Source organism: Dendrobates tinctorius, unplaced genomic scaffold, assembly GCF_039654945.1.
Source record: "Dendrobates tinctorius isolate UK_male_01 unplaced genomic scaffold, ASM3965494v1 ptg000425l, whole genome shotgun sequence".
Taxonomy (NCBI): Eukaryota; Metazoa; Chordata; class Amphibia; order Anura; family Dendrobatidae; genus Dendrobates; species Dendrobates tinctorius.
In genome coordinates, this window is record NW_027362089.1 from 7,501 (window position 1) to 29,844 (window position 22,344).

A 22,344-nucleotide genomic window follows, 5' to 3' on the forward strand; every position below is an offset into this window, starting at 1 on the left:
CTTTTTCACATGTGCTGTCACTTAGCCCTATTCCTCCCATTCTATATATGCTTTTTTCATTTTTATTGCCCAGATGTAGTACTTTGCATTTCTCCCTGTTAAAAACCATTCTGTTAGTTACTGCCCACTTCTCCAGTTTATTTAAATCTTTTTGAATCCTCTCTCTCTCTTCTCTAGTATTAGCTATCCCTCCTAGCTTTGTGTCATCAGCAAATTTAATCAGTTTACCCTCAATTCCTTCATCTAAATCGTTGATAAAGATGTTGAACAATACAGGGCCCAGGACAGAGCCCTGTGGTACCCCACTTGAGACATTCTTCCGACTGGATGTGCAGCCATTTACGACCACTCTTTGGGTCCGATCACTAAGCCAGCTATGAATCCACCTAACAGTTGCCTTGTCCATTCCATACTTAGTCATTTTTTCAATAAGGATTGTATGAGAGACTTTGTCAAATGCTTTGCTGAAGTCAAGATATACTATATCTACAGCATTTCCTTGATCCACCCAATCAGTGATACCGTCATAGAAGGAAATTAAGTTAGTCTGACATGACTTATTAGTTACAAACCCATGCTGACTCTGTTTGATCACTTCATTCTTATCCAGGTATTGACTTACATGTTGTTTAATAATTTGTTCAAAGATCTTGAATAATGAGGTCTCACTGTACAGGAGAGACCGGAGCGAGGAGCAGGGGCCTGATCACAAGAGCTGACAATCTGAGGACACAGCAATGCTGAATAACAGTCTACACTGCGTCACTAGATGCTTATACAGGAGTATAATGAGGCCTCACTGTACAGGAGAGACCGGAGCGAGGAGCAGGGGCCTGATCACAAGAGCTGACAATCTGAGGACACAGCAATGCTGAATAACAGTCTACACTGCGTCACTAGATCCTTATACAGGGGTATAATGAGGCCTCACTGTACAGGAGAGACCGGAGCGAGGAGCCGGGGCCTGATCACAAGAGCTGACAATCTGAGGACACAGCAATGCTGAATAACAGTCTACACTGCGTCACTAGATCCTTATACAGGGGTATAATGAGGCCTCACTGTACAGGAGAGACCGGAGCGAGGAGCAGGGGCCTGATCACAAGAGCTGACAATCTGAGGACACAGCAATGCTGAATAATAGTCTACACTGCGTCACTAGATCCTTATACAGGGGTATAATGAGGCCTCACTGTACAGGAGAGACCGGAGCGAGGAGCAGTGGCCTGATCACAGGAGCTGACAATCTGAGGAAACAGCAATGCTGAATAACAGTCTACACTGCGTCACTAGATCCTTATACAGTGGTATAATGAGGCCTCACTGTACAGGAGAGACCGGAGCGAGGAGCAGGGACCTGATCACAAGAGCTGACAATCTGAGGACACAGCAATGCTGAATAACAGTCTACACTGCGTCACTAGATCCTTATACAGGGGTATAATGAGGCCTCACTGTACAGGAGAGACCGGAGCGAGGAGCAGGGGCCTGATCACAAGAGCTGACAATCTGAGGACACAGCAATGCTGAATAACAGTCTACACTGCGTCACTAGATCCTTATACAGGAGTATAATGAGGCCTCACTGTACAGGAGAGACCGGAGCGAGGAGCAGGGGCCTGATCACAAGAGCTGACAATCTGAGGAAACAGCAATGCTGAATAACTGTCTACACTGCGTCACTAGATCCTTATACAGGGGTATAATGAGGCCTCACTGTACAGGAGAGACCGGAGCGAGGAGCAGGGGCCTGATCACAAGAGCTGACAATCTGAGGACACAGCAATGCTGAATAACAGTCTACACTGCGTCACTAGATCCTTATACAGGGGTGTAATGAAGCCTCACTGTACAGGAGAGACCGGAGCGAGGAGCGAGGGCCTGATCACAAGAGCTGACAATCTGAGGAAGCAGCAATGCTGAATAACAGTCTACACTGCGTCACTAGATCCTTATACAGGGGTATAATGAGGCCTCACTGTACAGGAGAGACCGGAGCGAGGAGCAGAGGCCTGATCACAAGAGCTGACAATCTGAGGAGACAGCAATGCTGAATAACAGTCTACACTGCGTCACTAGATCCTTATACAGGGGTATAATGAGGCCTCACTGTACAGGAGAGACCGGAGCGAGGAGCAGGGGCCTGATCACAAGAGCTGACAATCTGAGGACACAGCAATGCTGAATAACAGTCTACACTGCGTCACTAGATCCGTATACAGGGGTATAATGAGGCCTCACTGTACAGGAGAGACCGGAGCGAGGAGCAGGGGCCTGATCACAAGAGCTGACAATCTGAGGAAGCAGCAATGCTGAATAACAGTCTACAATGCGTCACTAGATCCTTATACAGGGGTATAATGAGGCCTCACTGTACAGGAGAGACCGGAGCGAGGAGCAGGGGCCTGATCACAAGAGCTGACAATCTGAGGAGACAGCAATGCTGAATAACAGTCTACACTGCGTCACTAGATCCTTATACAGGAGTATAATGAGGCCTCACTGTACAGGAGAGACCGGAGCGAGGAGCAGGGGCCTGATCACAAGAGCTGACAATCTGAGGAAACAGCAATTCTGAATAACAGTCTACACTGCGTCACTAGACCCTTATACAGGGGTATAATGAGGCCTCACTGTACAGGAGAGACCGGAGCGAGGAGCGAGGGCCTGATCACAAGAGCTGACAATCTGAGGAAGCAGCAATGCTGAATAACAGTCTACACTGCGTCACTAGATCCTTATACAGGGGTATAATGAGGCCTCACTGTACAGGAGAGACCGGAGCGAGGAGCAGGGGCCTGATCACAAGAGCTGACAATCTGAGGAAACAGCAATGCTGAATAACAGTCTACACTGCGTCACTAGATCCTTATACAGGAGTATAATGAGGCCTCACTGTACAGGAGAGACCGGAGCGAGGAGCAGGGGCCTGATCACAAGAGCTGACAATCTGAGGAAACAGCAATGCTGAATAACAGTCTACACTGCGTCACTAGATCCTTATACAGGGGTATAATGAGGCCTCACTGTACAGGAGAGAACGGAGCGAGGAGCAGGGGCCTGATCACAAGAGCTGACAATCTGAGGAGACAGCAATGCTGAATAACAGTCTACACTGCGTCACTAGATCCTTATACAGGGGTATAATGAGGCCTCACTGTACAGGAGAGACCGGAGCGAGGAGCAGAGGCCTGATCACAAGAGCTGACAATCTGAGGAGACAGCAATGCTGAATAACAGTCTACACTGCGTCACTAGATCCTTATACAGGAGTATAATGAGGCCTCACTGTACAGGAGAGACCGGAGCGAGGAGCAGGGGCCTGATCACAGGAGCTGACAATCTGAGGAAACAGCAATGCTGAATAACAGTCTACACTGCGTCACTAGATCCTTATACAGGAGTATATTGAGGCCTCACTGTACAGGAAAGACCGGAGCGAGGAGCAGGGGCCTGATCACAAGAGCTGACAATCTGAGGAAACAGCAATGCTGAATAACAGTCTACACTGCGTCACTAGATCCTTATACAGGGGTATAATGAGGCCTCACTGTACAGGAGAGACCGGAGCGAGGAGCAGGGGCCTGATCACAAGAGCTGACAATCTGAGGACACAGCAATGCTGAATAACAGTCTACACTGCGTCACTAGATCCTTATACAGGGGTATAATGAGGCCTCACTGTACAGGAGAGACCGGAGCGAGGGCCTGATCACAAGAGCTGACAATCTGAGGAAGCAGCAATGCTGAATAACAGTCTACACTGCGTCACTAGATCCTTATACAGGGGTATAATGAGGCCTCACTGTACAGGAGAGACCGGAGCGAGGAGCAGAGGCCTGATCACAAGAGCTGACAATCTGAGGAGACAGCAATGCTGAATAACAGTCTACACTGCGTCACTAGATCCTTATAAAGGGGTATAATGAGGCCTTACTGTACAGGAGAGACCGGAGCGAGGAGCAGGGGCCTGATCACAAGAGCTGACAATCTGAGGACACAGCAATGCTGAATAACAGTCTACACTGCGTCACTAGATCCTTATACAGGGGAATAATGAGGCCTCACTGTACAGGAGAGACCGGAGCGAGGAGCGAGGGCCTGATCACAAGAGCTGACAATCTGAGGAAGCAGCAATGCTGAATAACAGTCTACACTGCGTCACTAGATCCTTATACAGGGGTATAATGAGGCCTCACTGTACAGGAGAGACCGGAGCGAGGAGCAGGGGCCTGATCACAAGAGCTGACAATCTGAGGAAACAGCAATGCTGAATAACAGTCTACACTGCGTCAGTAGATCCTTATACAGGGGTATAATGAGGCCTCACTGTACAGGAGAGACCGGAGCGAGGAGCAGGGGCCTGATCACAAGAGCTGACAATCTGAGGAGACAGCAATGCTGAATAACAGTCTACACTGCGTCACTAGATCTTTATACAGGGGTATAATGAGGCCTCACTGTACAGGAGAGACCGGAGCGAGGAGCAGAGGCCTGATCACAAGAGCTGACAATCTGAGGACACAGCAATGCTGAATAACAGTCTACACTGCGTCACTAGATCCTTATACAGGGGTATAATGAGGCCTCACTGTACAGGTAAGACCGGAGCGAGGAGCGAGGGCCTGATCACAAGAGCTGACAATCTGAGGAAGCAGCAATGCTGAATAACAGTCTACACTGCGTCACTAGATCCTTATACAGGGGTATAATGAGGCCTCACTGTACAGGAGAGACCGGAGCGAGGAGCAGGGGCCTGATCACAAGAGCTGACAATCTGAGGAAACAGCAATGCTGAATAACAGTCTACACTGCGTCAGTAGATCCTTATACAGGGGTATAATGAGGCCTCACTGTACAGGAGAGACCGGAGCGAGGAGCAGGGGCCTGATCACAAGAGCTGACAATCTGAGGAGACAGCAATGCTGAATAACAGTCTACACTGCGTCACTAGATCTTTATACAGGGGTATAATGAGGCCTCACTGTACAGGAGAGACCGGAGCGAGGAGCAGAGGCCTGATCACAAGAGCTGACAATCTGAGGAGACAGCAATGCTGAATAACAGTCTACACTGCGTCACTAGATCCTTATACAGGGGTATAATGAGGCCTCACTATACAGGAGAGACCGGAGCGAGGAGCAGAGGCCTGATCACAAGAGCTGACAATCTGAGGAAACTGCAATGCTGAATAACAGTCTACACTGCGTCACTAGATCCTTATACAGGGGTATAATGAGGCCTCACTGTACAGGAGAGACCGGATCGAGGAGCAGGGGCCTGATCACAAGAGCTGACAATCTGAGGAAACAGCAATGCTGAATAACAGTCTACACTGCGTCACTAGATCCTTATACAGGGGTATAATGAGGCCTCACTGTACAGGAGAGACCGGAGCGAGGAGCAGAGGCCTGATCACAAGAGCTGACAATCTGAGGAGACAGCAATGCTGAATAACAGTCTACACTGCGTCACTAGACCCTTATACAGGGGTATAATGAGGCCTCACTGTACAGGAGAGACCGGAGCGAGGAGCGGGGGCCTGATCACAAGGGCTGACAATCTGAGGACACAGCAATGCTGAATAACAGTCTACACTGCGTCACTAGATCCTTATACAGAGGTATAATGAGGCCTCACTCTACAGGAGAGACCGGAGCGAGGAGCAGGGGCCTGATCACAAGAGCTGACAATCTGAGGAAACAGCAATGCTGAATAACAGTCTACACTGCGTCACTAGATCCTTATACAGGGGAATAATGAGGCCTCACTGTACAGGAGAGACCGGAGCGAGGAGCAGAAGCCTGATCACAAGAGCTGACAATCTGAGGAAACAGCAATGCTGAATAACAGTCTACACTGCGTCACTAGATCCTTATACAGGAGTATAATGAGGCCTCACTGTACAGGAGAGACCGGAGCGAGGAGCAGAGGCCTGATCACAAGAGCTGACAATCTGAGGAGACAGCAATGCTGAATAACAGTCTACACTGCGTCACTAGATCCTTATACAGGGGTATAATGAGGCCTCACTGTACAGGAGAGACCGGAGCGAGGAGCAGAGGCCTGATCACAAGAGCTGACAATCTGAGGAGACAGCAATGCTGAATAACAGTCTACACTGCGTCACTAGACTCTTATACAGGGGTATAATGAGGCCTCACTGTACAGGAGAGACCGGAGCGAGGAGCGGGGGCCTGATCACAAGGGCTGACAATCTGAGGACACAGCAATGCTGAATAACAGTCTACACTGCGTCACTAGATCCTTATACAGAGGTATAATGAGGCCTCACTCTACAGGAGAGACCGGAGCGAGGAGCAGGGGCCTGATCACAAGAGCTGACAATCTGAGGACACAGCAATGCTGAATAACAGTCTACACTGCGTCACTAGATCCTTATACAGGGGAATAATGAGGCCTTACTGTACAGGAGAGACCGGAGCGAGGAGCAGGGGCCTGATCACAAGAGCTGACAATCTGAGGAGACAGCAATGCTGAATAACAGTCTACACTGCGTCACTAGATCCTTATACAGGAGTATAATGAGGCCTCACTGTACAGGAGAGACCGGAGCGAGGAGCAGAGGCCTGATCACAAGAGCTGACAATCTGAGGAGACAGCAATGCTGAATAACAGTCTACACTGCGTCACTAGATCCTTATACAGGAGTATAATGAGGCCTCACTGTACAGGAGAGACCGGAGCGAGGAGCAGAGGCCTGATCACAAGAGCTGACAATCTGAGGAGACAGCAATGCTGAATAACAGTCTACACTGAGTCACTAGATCCTTATACAGGAGTATAATGAGGCCTCACTGTACAGGAGAGACCGGAGCGAGGAGCAGGGGCCTGATCACAAGAGCTGACAATCTGAGGAGACAGCAATGCTGAATAACAGTCTACACTGCGTCACTAGATCCTTATACAGGGGTATAATGAGGCATCACTGTACAGGAGAGACCGGAGCGAGGAGCAGAGGCCTGATCACAAGAGCTGACAATCTGAGGAGACAGCAATGCTGAATAACAGTCTACACTGCGTCACTAGATCCTTATACAGGGGAATAATGAGGCCTCACTGTACAGGAGAGACCGGAGCGAGGAGCAGGGGCCTGATCACAAGAGCTGACAATCTGAGGAGACAGCAATGCTGAATAACAGTCTACACTGCGTCACTAGATCCTTATACAGGGGTATAATGAGACCTCACTGTACAGGAGAGACCGGAGCGAGGAGCAGAGGCCTGATCACAAAAGCTGACAATCTGAGGACACAACAATGCTGAATAACAGTCTACACTGCGTCACTAGATCCTTATACAGGGGTATAATGAGGCCTCACTGTACAGGAGAGACCGGAGCGAGGAGCAGAGGCCTGATCACAAGAGCTGACAATCTGAGGAAACAGCAATGCTGAATAACAGTCTACACTGCGTCACTAGATCCTTATACAGGGGAATAATGAGGCATCACTGTACAGGAGAGACCGGAGCGAGGAGCAGGGGCCTGATCACAAGAGCTGACAATCTGAGGAAACAGCAATGCTGAATAACAGTCTACACTGCGTCACTAGATCCTTATACAGGGGAATAATGAGGCATCACTGTACAGGAGAGACCGGAGCGAGGAGCAGGGGCCTGATCACAAGAGCTGACAATCTGAGGAAACAGCAATGCTGAATAACAGTCTACACTGCGTCACTAGATCCTTATACAGGGGAATAATGAGGCCTCACTGTACAGGAGAGACCGGAGCGAGGAGCAGGGGCCTGATCACAAGAGCTGACAATCTGAGGAGACAGCAATGCTGAATAACAGTCTACACTGCGTCACTAGATCCTTATACAGGGGTATAATGAGACCTCACTGTACAGGAGAGACCGGAGCGAGGAGCAGAGGCCTGATCACAAAAGCTGACAATCTGAGGACACAACAATGCTGAATAACAGTCTACACTGCGTCACTAGATCCTTATACAGGGGTATAATGAGGCCTCACTGTACAGGAGAGACCGGAGCGAGGAGCAGGGGCCTGATCACAAGAGCTGACAATCTGAGGAAACAGCAATGCTGAATAACAGTCTACACTGCGTCACTAGATCCTTATACAGGGGAATAATGAGGCCTCACTGTACAGGAGAGACCGGAGCGAGGAGCAGAGGCCTGATCACAAGAGCTGACAATCTGAGGACACAGCAATGCTGAATAACAGTCTACACTGCATCACTAGATCCTTATACAGGGGTATAATGAGGCCTCACTGTACAGGAGAGACCGGAGCGAGGAGCAGAGGCCTGATCACAAGAGCTGACAATCTGAGGAGACAGCAATGCTGAATAACAGTCTACACTGCGTCACTAGATCCTTATACAGGGGTATAATGAGGCCTCACTGTACAGGAGAGACCGGAGCGAGGAGCAGAGGCCTGATCACAAGAGCTGACAATCTGAGGAAACAGCAATGCTGAATAATAGTCTACACTGCGTCACTAGATCCTTATACAGGGGAATACTGAGGCATCACTGTACAGGAGAGACCGGAGCGAGGAGCAGGGGCCTGATCACAAGAGCTGACAATCTGAGGAAACAGCAATGCTGAATAACAGTCTACACTGCGTCACTAGATCCTTATACAGGAGTATAATGAGGCCTCACTGTACAGGAGAGACCGGAGCGAGGAGCAGGGGCCTGATCACAAGAGCTGACAATCTGAGGAGACAGCAATGCTGAATAACAGTCTACACTGCGTCACTAGATCCTTATACAGGGGTATAATGAGGCATCACTGTACAGGAGAGACCGGAGCGAGGAGCAGAGGCCTGATCACAAGAGCTGACAATCTGAGGAGACAGCAATGCTGAATAACAGTCTACACTGCGTCACTAGATCCTTATACAGGGGTATAATGAGACCTCACTGTACAGGAGAGACCGGAGCGAGGAGCAGAGGCCTGATCACAAAAGCTGACAATCTGAGGACACAACAATGCTGAATAACAGTCTACACTGCGTCACTAGATCCTTATACAGGGGTATAATGAGGCCTCACTGTACAGGAGAGACCGGAGCGAGGAGCAGAGGCCTGATCACAAGAGCTGACAATCTGAGGAAACAGCAATGCTAAATAACAGTCTACACTGCGTCACTAGATCCTTATACAGGGGAATAATGAGGCATCACTGTACAGGAGAGACCGGAGCGAGGAGCAGGGGCCTGATCACAAGAGCTGACAATCTGAGGAAACAGCAATGCTGAATAACAGTCTACACTGCGTCACTAGATCCTTATACAGGGGAATAATGAGGCATCACTGTACAGGAGAGACCGGAGCGAGGAGCAGGGGCCTGATCACAAGAGCTGACAATCTGAGGAAACAGCAATGCTGAATAACAGTCTACACTGCGTCACTAGATCCTTATACAGGAGTATAATGAGGCCTCACTGTACAGGAGAGACCGGAGCGAGGAGCAGGGGCCTGATCACAAGAGCTGACAATCTGAGGAGACAGCAATGCTGAATAACAGTCTACACTGCGTCACTAGATCCTTATACAGGGGTATAATGAGGCATCACTGTACAGGAGAGACCGGAGCGAGGAGCAGAGGCCTGATCACAAGAGCTGACAATCTGAGGAGACAGCAATGCTGAATAACAGTCTACACTGCGTCACTAGATCCTTATACAGGGGAATAATGAGGCCTCACTGTACAGGAGAGACCGGAGCGAGGAGCAGGGGCCTGATCACAAGAGCTGACAATCTGAGGAAACAGCAATGCTGAATAACAGTCTACACTGCGTCACTAGATCCTTATACAGGGGTATAATGAGGCCTCACTGTACAGGAGAGAGCGGAGCGAGGAGCAGGGGCCTGATCACAAGAGCTGACAATCTGAGGACACAGCAATGCTGAATAACAGTCTACACTGCGTCACTAGATCCTTATACAGGGGTATAATGAGGCCTCACTGTACAGGAGAGACCGGAGCGAGGAGCAGGGGCCTGATCACAAGAGCTGACAATCTGAGGAAACAGCAATGCTGAATAACAGTCTACACTGCGTCACTAGATCCTTATACAGGGGTATAATGAGGCCTCACTGTACAGGAGAGACCGGAGCGAGGAGCAGAGGCCTGATCACAAGAGCTGACAATCTGAGGACACAGCAATGCTGAATAACAGTCTACACTGAGTCACTAGATCCTTATACAGGGGTATAATGAGGCCTCACTGTACAGGAGAGAGCGGAGCGAGGAGCAGGGGCCTGATCACAAGAGCTGACAATCTGAGGAAACAGCAATGCTGAATAACAGTCTACACTGCGTCACTAGATCCTTATACAGGGGTATAATGAGGCCTCACTGTACAGGAGAGAGCGGAGCAAGGAGCAGGGGCCTGATCACAAGAGCTGACAATCTGAGGACACAGCAATGCTGAATAACAGTCTACACTGCGTCACTAGATCCTTATACAGGGGTATAATGAGGCCTCACTGTACAGGAGAGAGCGGAGCGAGGAGCAGAGGCCTGATCACAAGAGCTGACAATCTGAGGACACAGCAATGCTGAATAACAGTCTACACTGCGTCACTAGATCCTTATACAGGGGTATAATGAGGCCTCACTGTACAGGAGAGACCGGAGCGAGGAGCAGGGGCCTGATCACAAGAGCTGACAATCTGAGGACACAGCAATGCTGAATAACAGTCTACACTGCGTCACTAGATCCTTATACAGGGGTATAATGAGGCCTCACTGTACATGAGAGACCGGAGCGAGGAGCAGAGGCCTGATCACAAGAGCTGACAATCTGAGGACACAGCAATGCTGAATAACAGTCTACACTGCGTCACTAGATCCTTATACAGGGGTATAATGAGGTCTCACTGTACAGGAGAGACCGGAGCAAGGAGCAGGGGCCTGATCACAAGAGCTGACAATCTGAGGACACAGCAATGCTGAATAACAGACTACACTGCGTCACTAGATCCTTATACAGGGGTATAATGAGGTCTCACTGTACAGGAGAGACCGGAGCAAGGAGCAGGGGCCTGATCACAAGAGCTGACAATCTGAGGACACAGCAATGCTGAATAACAGACTACACTGCGTCACTAGATCCTTATACAGGGGTATAATGAGGCCTCACTGTACAGGAGAGACCGGAGCGAGGAGCAGAGGCCTGATCACAAGAGCTGACAATCTGAGGACACAGCAATGCTGAATAACAGACTACACTGCGTCACTAGATCCTTATACAGGGGTATAATGAGGTCTCACTGTACAGGAGAGACCGGAGCAAGGAGCAGGGGCCTGATCACAAGAGCTGACAATCTGAGGACACAGCAATGCTGAATAACAGTCTACACTGCGTCACTAGATCCTTATACAGGTGTATAATGAGGCCTCACTGTACAGGAGAGACCGGAGCGAGGAGCAGAGGCCTGATCACAAGAGCTGATAATCTGAGGACACAGCAATGCTGAATAACAGTCTACACTGCGTCACTAGATCCTTATACAGGGGTATAATGAGGCCTCACTGAACAGGAGAGACCGGAGCGAGGAGCAGGGGCCTGATCACAAGAGCTGACAATCTGAGGACACAGCAATGCTGAATAACAGTCTACACTGCGTCACTAGATCCTTATACAGAGGTATAATGAGGCCTCACTGTACAGGAGAGACTGGAGCGAGGAGCAGAGGCCTGATCACAAGAGCTGACAATCTGAGGAGACAGCAATGCTGAATAACAGTCTACACTGCGTCACTAGATCCTTATACAGAGGTATAATGAGGCCTCACTGTACAGGAGAGACTGGAGCGAGGAGCAGAGGCCTGATCACAAGAGCTGACAATCTGAGGAGACAGCAATGCTGAATAACAGTCTACACTGCGTCACTAGATCCTTATACAGGAGTATAATGAGACCTCACTGTACAGGAGAGACCGGAGCGAGGAGCCGGGGCCTGATCACAAGAGCTGATAATCTGAGGACACAGCAATGCTGAATAACAGTCTACACTGCGTCACTAGATCCTTATACAGGAGTATAATGAGACCTCACTGTACAGGAGAGACCGGAGCGAGGAGCAGAGGCCTGATCACAAGAGCTGACAATCTGAGGACACAGCAATGCTGAATAACAGTCTACACTGCGTCACTAGATCCTTATACAGAGGTATAATGAGGCCCTCACTTTACAGGCAAAGACCTGGAACGAGGACTAGGGAAAACGGATTAATATTAAAAAAAAAGAGCCGGCTATTTATGGTGAGCGGAGCCGAATGAGCCGGATCGCTAAAAAGAGCCGAACTTCCCATCACTACTGAGCTGGGACCCGGATGATCATGTGACCGTGACATCACCACAGGTCCTTCATCGCTTATCCCTCCGCACTGCTGACCCGGATGATCATGTGATCGTGACATCACCCCAGGTCCTTCTTCGCTTATCCCTCCGCACTGCTGAGCTCCGCCCTCTTATCACTGGTCACATGATGCTGACTTCTTCAGCCGCACAGCTCTCGTTCTGCTGCCACTCTCACCCCAGTCTGGAGACATCGTCACAGGTCCTGCACCGAAGTCACAGCTGAGGTAATTGTCGCTGTGTGACAGAGTGCGAGAGACGCCTCTGTGTGTATGAGGACCTACGAGTGTGTGTATGTCTATACTGTATATCCACTAGCTGAAGAGCCCGGCCATAGTGACTGTGGTTAGCTGTAACAGATTATAATGATTATATTGCACATAAAAACATTTCACATCATATATTCAACACTACAGATCTGCAACACAAATTAAGTAAACGATCACCCAAGTATTGATAGAATTCTGTTTGGTGCTGTCACTCCGACCCCGTCTGCGGTGACCCCTCCAGCCCTGTCCCCCTGTCTGCGGTGACCCTTCCAGCCCTGTCCCCCTGTCTGCGGTGACCCCTCCAGCCCTGTCCCCCTGTCTGCGGTGGCCCCTCCAGCCCTGTCCCCCTGTCTGCGGTGACCCCTCCAGCCCTGTCCCCCTGTCTGCGGTGACCCCTCCAGCCCTGTCCCCCTGTCTGCGGTGACCCCTCCAGCCCTGTCCCCCTGTCTGCGGTGACCCCTCCAGCCCTGTCCCCCTGTCTGCGGTGACCCCTCCAGCCCTGTCCCCCTGTCTGCGGTGACCCCTCCAGCCCTGTCTGCGGTGACCCCTCCAGCCCTGTCTGCGGTGACCCCTCCAGCCCTGTCTGCGGTGACCCCTCCAGCCCTGTCTGCGGTGACTCCTCCAGCCCTGTCTGCGGTGACCCCTCCAGCCCTGTCCCCCTGTCTGCGGTGACCCCTCCAGCCCTGTCCCCCTGTCTGCGGTGACCCCTCCAGCCCTGTCCCCCTGTCTGCGGTGACCCCTCCAGCCCTGTCCCCCTGTCTGCGGTGACCCCTCCAGCCCTGTCCCCCTGTCTGCGGTGACCCTTCCAGCCCTGTCCCCCTGCCTGCGGTGACCCTTCCAGCCCTGTCCCCCTGTCTGCGGTGACCCCTCCAGCCCTGTCCCCCTGTCTGCGGTGACCCCTCCAGCCCTGTCCCCCTGTCTGCGGTGACCCCTCCAGCCCTGTCCCCCTGTCTGCGGTGACCCCTCCAGCCCTGTCCCCCTGTCTGCGGTGACCCCTCCAGCCCTGTCTGCGGTGACCCCTCCAGCCCTGTCTGCGGTGACCCCTCCAGCCCTGTCCCCCTGCCTGCGGTGACCTCTATAGCCCTGTCCCCCTGCCTGCGCTGACCCCTCCAGCCCTGTCCCCTGCCTGCGGTTTCTGCTTGTATTTCTTTGCATGAAGTCAGAATAGCCTCCCAGAGCTGCTGTTTTGATGTGAACTGCCTCCCACCCTCATAGATCTTTTGCTTGATGATACTCCAAAGGTTCTCCATAGGGTTGAGGTCAGGCGAAGATTCATTACAGTCCAGCTTCCACCCCCTACATTCGACAGAAACTGCAATCATCAAAGTGACCAACAACGTTCTGACAGCAAAATGTAATGGTGACCACTCTTTGCTCATTCTTCTCGACCTCTGCAGCTTTCAACACCATCTCCTACTCTCTATGCTCCAATCACTTGGCATAAAGAACACTGCCCTCTCCTGGTTCTCTTCATATCTTTCTGACCACTCCTTCAGTGTATCGTTTGCTGGCTCCACTTCGTCTCCTCTTCATCTCACTGTTGGGGTCCCCCAGGGCTTAGTCTTTGGCCCCCTTCTCTTCTCTCTCTACACGGCCTTAATTTGACAGACCATCAGCATATTTGGCTTTCTGTACCATCTTTAGGCTGATGACACACAACTATACACGTCATCCCCTGACCTTACCCCCTGCTGTACTACAGAACGCCAGTGACTGTCTGTCCACAGTCTCCAACATCATGTCCGCTCTCTATCTGAAACTCAACCTTTCTAAAACTGAACTTCTGCTCCCACTATCCACTAACCTCCCTAAATCTGACATCTTCCTCTCTGTGGGTGGCACCATAATAATGCCTAGGCAGCAGGTGCGCTGCCTGGTGTTATGTCTGACACCAACCTTTCCTTCACCTCTCATATACAATCTCTTGCCCGCTCTTAGTGCTTACACCTAAAGAACATCTCTAGAATACACCCATTTCTCCCCATGGAAACAGCAAAAACCCTCACTGTTCCCCTGATCCACTCCCGCCTGGACTACTGCAACGCTCTATTAATTGCCCCCCAACTCGACTTTCCACTCTTTAGTCCATCCTTAATGCAGCAGCCAAGGTTGTCCATCTCGCTAATCGGTACTCGGACGCCTCCGCTCTGTGCCAGTCATTGCACTGGCTGCCCATTCATTATAGGATCCAATTTAAACTGCTTTTTCTCACCCACAAAGCTCTCCACAGTGTGGCACGTTACGCTCTGCATAGAATGGTAGAGTTGGAAGGGTCATCTGGTCCAACCCACTGCTCAAAGCAGGATTCACTAAATCATCCCAGTCAGATGTCTGTCCAGCCTCTGTTTGAAGACTTCCATTGAAGGAGAACTCACCACTTCTCGTGGCAGCCTGTTCCACTCATTGATCACCCTGTCAAAAAGTTTTTTCTAATATCTAATCTGTGTCTCCACCCATTCAGTTTCATCCCATTGCTTCTAGTCTTTCCTTGTGCAAATGAGAATAAAGTTGATCCCTCTACAATGTGAAAGCCCTTGAGATATTTGTAGACAGCTATTAAGTGGCAAAAGCTGCAAACAGCAAATGGAGGAGCAGAAGGAGCGATTTTCGGATAGAGGCTACCCATTAGACCCATTAGCATTATTAGAAGAAGAAGCAGCAGCACAAGTTGCAAATAAAACACAAATTGATATTTTGAGAAAAAATTCCAATCGTTTTAAAAAACATTCTCCTACATCATCTCAGGAGAAGTTTTTTAATTTTTGCTTTAAACATAGTCCACTTGACAAAACTATTCACGCGTCAATTCGCAAGAATTGGCACGTGTTGGAGACTGATAACGACTTGAATACATTTTGCAAAATTAAACCCCGGTTTGCTTCTAAAAGAGCCAATAATCTTACAGATTTATTGGTACATAACCGCATTGTGCAATCGCATGAGAATTGGTTATCTGTTCCTAAAGAGAATTACAAATGCGGAGATTGCAGCTTTTGCCACTTACATTTAATGGGGAATTTTTTGCAGATCGGCCATATCTGCCATAAGGTTTCTGATTTAATTTCTTGTAAAACCAAATATGTAGTTTGCCTCATATACTGTATTGCCCATGCTCTTTTTATTATATCGGAAAGATGATAAGATCATTGTTTGTGCGTTTTCGTGAACATTTCGTTCTATTTCCACAGGAAAGGGATCGTTAAGATTAATAAAACATATCCAAGGGAAGCATGAGTCTAATCCACAATGTCCGCGTTTTGCAGGTTTGGAAGTGGTCAAATTTCCACCTTGCGGTGGTGATCACAATAAAATCCTGCTGAGACGCGAAGCAAAATGGATCATTAAAGAAAATGTACAAGGTCCAATGGGATTGAATGAAAGATTGGATTACTCTTGCTTCTTGTGATAGTTTACATTGTTGAAATTTTCATCTGTATTGCAATCCATGTTATTTGATGTATGCAATTATGTTTGTCAATTTTAATAGAAATATTTTTGGATTGTTTTTATAATTTTATGTCAATTGTTTATATGGCAATTGTTCACCATGAGGTGTATAAAAGGGAATGACATGGTAATTAGTACATCTGGACCCGTGGAAGCGTGATTAATGCGAAGCGGCCGTAGTCCTGTTTCATTACTGCATGCCTGCACGTACCTTGCCCTTTTAAACTTTGTTCATACACTTTTGGCTTCAATAAAGGACTTCGGCTTTTTATTATACTGTTTTTGGTGTGTGCTGCTTTCCTTCTTATTTTTTGAATTTTTTCACACGTGTTTTTTTTCAACCAAGCATCGCCTTAACCATTTCCACACCATGCAAAGTGTCGTTGACTCAGAGTCCACCTACTCCACCAGTAAGTAGACTGTCTCTTGGTGCCATTCTACTTTTTTCTTCAATTGCCTTTCTTGCAGCTATGACATAAATGTAGGTGTTGGGAATGCTACAGTAATCCATATGGTGATTGTAACGGGGTCTTCCAATCTCGAGTACCTCTTTCAGTACCACCCCGTGTTTTCGGAGGTCCACTCTGCTTTAGCTGGAGTTTGAATGAAGGACGCTGGCTGGAATTCCTTGGTTAAAAGATCACTGCTTCTCCATGTATTTCCAGTCTGACTTTACTCACAGGACAGAGAATATATCACACAGATACAGAGGGCAGACGAATAGAAAAGCGGCAGGCCAGACATACATTCCAATAGCCGCAGGTGGCCGGAGCCTGCCGATGTTTACTGTGGGAATTACAAAGGTGGGGGGGGGGGGCGGCTGGGCGCAGCCTGTGGGCTGATACATTAGGGACATGCATCTCCCATGGAACCTATTATACATACATATAACTGCACAACATATTCTGGGTGCTGAGTGGTTCCGTAACACGTAACAGTGATGAATCTGATGATTATGTCACTAATGGCAATGTCCCTCTCTGATTTACAGCCTCTGCTTCCATCACATTGGCATCTGGAGGACTAAATCCCTTCAGATCATCCAGTTTATCACCTGAATGAACAACCAAGCATGAACGAGGGCAGGAATGAGATTACCAGAAGAGTATTAAACCTCACTTTCGAGATCCTCTACCTGCTGAGCGGAGAGGTAAATTATGTTTCTATCATCTGTCTGTTGTGTCTATACTTGGTCTTCTGTATATTCATGCACATACCATATAGATATATGTACATCACAACTTTAGATCTACATGGAAGCCTGGTAACGGGTAGAACACATGCCCCATCTCATATATCCTTATTACAGGAATATGGGTATCCCAGTTTTATGGGTTCAAAGTGGATTTTTCCCATCATCCTAGACATCACCTGAGAGTGGGATGTGGCCTATCATTTGACAGGAAGCCAAGAGCACAAACTAAAAAGGCACCTATCACTTCCTTCTCCAATGTGGATTCCTGTTCTTCAGATGCGGGAGCCTTTGTAAGGGGATCGACCGGACCGCGGGTACCAGCTTGCCAGGGCCGGAACTATCGAGGCTGCATTCCCTCGTGCCTGGGGGAAGCTTTAGCGAGGTGGACCTTCCTCCTGACCGAGGGGGGTGGGGGATAAAAGAGAAAAGCGAGCGCAGCAGAGTTTTGGCATGAACGGATGGCAGCGCGCAGTCAGGAGAGCGGCGCGCTCCGTTCTCCCTCCCCACAGAGTATCGGCGCTGCAACAGGGCCCCACCGTCTGCAGAGGGACTGCTACCAGAAGAGGAGCTGGGAGAAAGGGACTGCTGCGCTCAGGGAAAGCCGCGTGCTCAGCGAGAGAGAGGAGTGCTCCATCCTGGGATCACCAGCATTGTGCAGGCCAACGTCCGCCGCCAACAGCAGGGACCAGAGAGAGAGAGACGTGCAGTGTGTACCTGGTGACTACGAGAGAACAAGGCGCTGTATGCTCGATTTCCGTGAGTACAGTGCCCGTACCACATAAGAGTGACCGGGTATGGGACAGACACTTTCACCCTGTCTTTGCCAGTGTATATTTGCCGAGCCACTTGGGGCTCGTACAGGACTGTGGCCCTCACCGTTGTCAGCCCCTGCAGCATATGGACTAGGGCTCAGCGGAAGGTACCGGAGACCGACTGCTGCAGCCAGAAGACGGGGCATTGATGCCCACAGGACCCCATTGGAAAAGGCAACACGCCAGCCATTGCCAACACTATTGACTTCCCAGCAGGAGTTACAGTTTGAGGACTCTGACACAAGTGCTTCACAGGAACTGCCGTTACCTGATCCTTTATTCTTTACCTCAGAATATCCTTTCCAAATTGTGCTGTTTATTCCCCTGTTTAACCCATTGCCTCCCTGCGTGGAGTATTCCCTGTTAAGTAAAATATTTAACCCTTGCTCTGCCTCCTGTCTGTCACTGCATCTCGCAATCTGCTCACACCTTGATCCTCCGATCCGACCTGCAGGATCAGAAAAATAACTTTTATTATACTGTCCTGCAGGGCGGTCCGGTCCGATTGGTGTTGCAGGTCTTGGTTCAGCGCCTCCCATCTTCTTTCGATGCTGCCCTCCTGCTTCCTTCATGTGAATGACGTGGCATGATCCACACAGGTTCCCCAGCATCGCGCTCCTGCGCAGGCGTACTCGTCTGCTGTATTGAGGGCATAGCAAAGTACTGCAGTGCGCAGGCGCCGGGAGAGGTCAGAGAGGTCCGGTGCCTGCGCACTGCAGGAATCTGCTCTGCCCTCAACAGGGTTGATAAGTACGCCTGCCCCGGAGCGCGACATGAAGCAAGCAGGAGGTCGGCATCGCAAGAAGATGAACCAGACTGCCCTGCAGGTGAGTATAGGAAAAGTTATTTTTCTTCTCTTGCAGGTCGGATTGGGGGCAGATATATGGAATTATAGAATGCTGTAGAAAAGCCCTGAAAGGCAGTGGCCGTAACTTGTATCGGCCAAACCTGATGGCCGGTTCCTTTTTAAGAATCTTCTTACCTGTCAGACTCTGTTAGCGAAGCGTCGCTAGTCAAGATGATGGTAAGACTGTTCTGACTAAGCTTCTCATACTCTTGGACTAAGACCGTCTGACCTTCGACCAGTGCCGGATGCGGTTTCTGTCTCTCTCATGTTACACTATTTTTATTAACCTTCCTAGCTTTAGTTTTATATGTGTAATGGTAATTATTTGGTTTCTCAGTCTCTTTCTTGAAGGCTAATTTGTTTTGCACTTAAGCTACTCAGATAATCTTCATGGTTGGACTGTATTTTAAGCATTCAGGAGAACCTCTCAACAAAAATCTAGTTTTATTTAAAGTTCTGATTATATGTATGGGTTTACTTATTTTAGTAGATAATGACTTTCAAAGCAGCCTGCATCAATCTAAAAAACTTTTGTTTGTTTTTTTTTTTGCACCTATTTTTCAAGGGAACTTCGCCAGTGCCATCTTGTGGACAGCATGGCTTCTCACTAAACTCTTTACACTACGTATGCTTCTCATGCGCATGCTTGTAATGCCCAGGCTGAGAGCCCGGAATCTGGCTGCCCCAGGGACTGCCTGTCTGCAGCTTCACTATCTGCCATTGTCACACTGGTCTGTGCTCTGATTGGAGTGAAAACGGTCTGATCAGAACAAAGACCAGTGTGATAGTGAGAGACAGGCAGGGACCAGTGTGTAATCTTCCCATCGCTGGTGGGGCGGTGGTGATCAGTCTTCTCAGACACGATGAGAAGCATAATCTCTTACTCTGTATCTCCCCCTCCTCACTGTAGAGTGTAAGCTCTCACCAGCAGGGGCGGCTGATTGTGCTTTATTGTATTGTTAACGTTGTTACTTCTGACTTGTGTATGAACTGTTACACTGTAAAGCGCTGCGGAATATGTTGGCGCTATATAAAGATTATTATTATTATGGTATGGTGCCATATGGATAAGAAGTGATAGGAGACAGAAATGTGAATAAAAGTATAACTTTATTAAATAACAATGTTAAAAACCAATAGTGCAGTCATGTGCTCGGAAGCCGCGCTTATGACAACATTTCCTGGTCTCTCTACTCACTAAGCAGTCAGATCTCACAAGATGTGATGTGGCGCTGCGGACAGACAGGGAAAGTCATCTAATAAAGTAGCAGTATGTCCCCGGGAGCAGCGTGCACGCACGGCAATTAATATGCAATCTCCTCTGAGCAGCGAGACTACACTTCAGTGCTGTAGAGTGATGGCAATCATATAGAAACAAGGTACAACAGAACCATATTTATAAACCAAATATCACATTATTTATTATGATACAAAAAAAATCACATATTCATTAAAAACATAAAAAAGTGGGAAACCACATGATGGTGCCACATTGCCATACCTGAAAGTCAGTATGGGTACCAAAAATATGTGATCACCCGGACTCTCCACTGATCACACCTATGCACACGAGGCTGAAGTTGGTTTCTTATTCGTCAGTTCCTTATTCGCCAATTTTTTCTTTTCTGTTTTTTGTAGGTTGAACAGCAAAAAATAATCATCACAATAATAAAAAACAATGCAGCGAGGAGCCCTGATGTGAATACACTTAAAAACAGCTACAAAAATTATAAAACTGGCACAAAAATGGGCATCAAAGTGCATTAATGAAAGGGTTAAATGACTTTGGGCTACTGATATCACACTGCAGACATATAGAACAAGGAGCCCCACATCAAAACCAGGTCTCTCCAGCCTGGCCCAAATGGGTTCTGGGAAACAGAACTGGCATCAAAGTGGGCAAACAGCCTATTTTCACTTTTGGCCAATGATCTGACGGCATTATTGCATTCATATTCACTCCAGCCCTTCCCAAATGGGTTCTGGGCATGAGAATTGGCATCAAAGTTGGCAGACAGTCGATTTTGATGATTTGATTAAGTAACTGATGTTTTTAAGGGATTAGATGATCTTGGGCCACTGATCTCCCACCACCCTTACATCCCCCATAGTGGCTGTGTGGTCCGCCGCTATTGACATTATGCCACTTTTAGTAGGGTTAAAATGTAGCAGCAATTTTTCATTATTTTCAAGGAAATTTATAAAACCTACTTTTTACAGGCTTATGCCATTTTGAAGGGTCTTTGAGGGGCTGATATATTTGGAAACCCGTAGAGTTATACCCTTTTAACAACTGCACCCCTTAGATTACCTTTTTAACTGCTGTTAGGAAATTTGTTAATCCTTTAAGTGCTGCACAGAAATAAAGTAAAATTGAATTAAAAAACGCAAATTTAATTTTTACACTATAATATTGCTTTAACTGGAAAATTTGCATTTGTAATAGTAGTAGAAAATGGACCGTAAACTGTATTATGCAACATCTCCCCATATGTGCATGCAGTACCTGATATGTGGAGAAAACTGGTGTTTGGGTCCATGGCAGACCTCTGAATGGAAAGAGCGCTGTTTGAATTCTGTAGTGCCAATTTTGCGGAACAGATTGTGAATTCCGTGTCACATTTGTATAGTCCTTGTCATGATAAAGCAGAAGAAACCTCCCCCAAGTGACCCAATTTTGGAAACTAAACCCCTCAAAGAATTCATATAGGCATGCATTGAGCATTTTTTACTCTGAGGTGGTTTACAGAAAGTTGTTTTTTAAATTTGAATGTAAAAGTGAAGCCGTCTGCCAGGAAATTTTAGAGCTCTTCATGCTTCCCTCTGCCGACAATCTTTTCGGAAATGGAAATGTCATTCTCCAGCAGGACTTGGCACCTGTCCATACTGCCAAAAGTACCAATACCTGGTTTACACGCAACAGTATCTGTTAGGGACGGCGGAACGCACTAAATAATAATAAGTGCGTTCGCCGCCCGGGGTCCGCCGTGCAGAAGGTGTTACACTGCTGCTATGTGATGGCAGATGCACTATATGGCGGTATAACTCACGTGGGTTGAATGTCATCCGGGGTGCGCTGGGCGATCTCTGTTCCTTCACAGAGACGCCGAGGTGTTAAACACAAAGGCTGAGCCTGTTGACGTCACAGGTCTCAGAGGAATGCACGCACGGTATATGGTCACAGGACTTGGCCCAAGACACAGAGTCCACGTCCGTCTATACCTACTGTGCGTGCGGCGTCGCAACCGCGGATGCCAAGAAGAGCTGCTGACTGCAGCGTGGCGTCAGACACTGCCGCTATACGACAGTGCCCGGTAGCAGGCGCAGTGTTGGACGCTAGCACTGTGGAGGAGGCGTATTGTGGCCTGTAGCTTGCCACTGACTGGCGCTGACTCTAACACTAGTTCTCTATA

The 22,344-nt window shown here is 48.6% G+C and overlaps 1 protein-coding gene across 3 annotated transcripts in view; it reads left to right on the top strand.

The window, feature by feature from the left end:
- The first annotated feature begins 12,407 nt into the window (after positions 1 to 12,407).
- Positions 12,408 to 22,344, top strand: part of LOC141076776 (uncharacterized) — a 140,504-nt gene continuing 130,567 nt past the window's right edge. Inside the window, exons 1-2 of one of the 3 annotated variants that reach the window (XM_073564076.1) lie at positions 12,409 to 12,588; positions 17,069 to 17,227. In XM_073564076.1, coding sequence (XP_073420177.1) covers positions 17,150 to 17,227 — 78 coding nt within the window. In that variant the 5' untranslated portion in view covers positions 12,409 to 12,588; positions 17,069 to 17,149. Of the gene's footprint in view, positions 12,589 to 17,068; positions 17,228 to 22,344 lie in introns of all 3 variants that reach the window. The other 2 variants (XM_073564074.1, XM_073564075.1) reach the window with 2 other exon arrangements.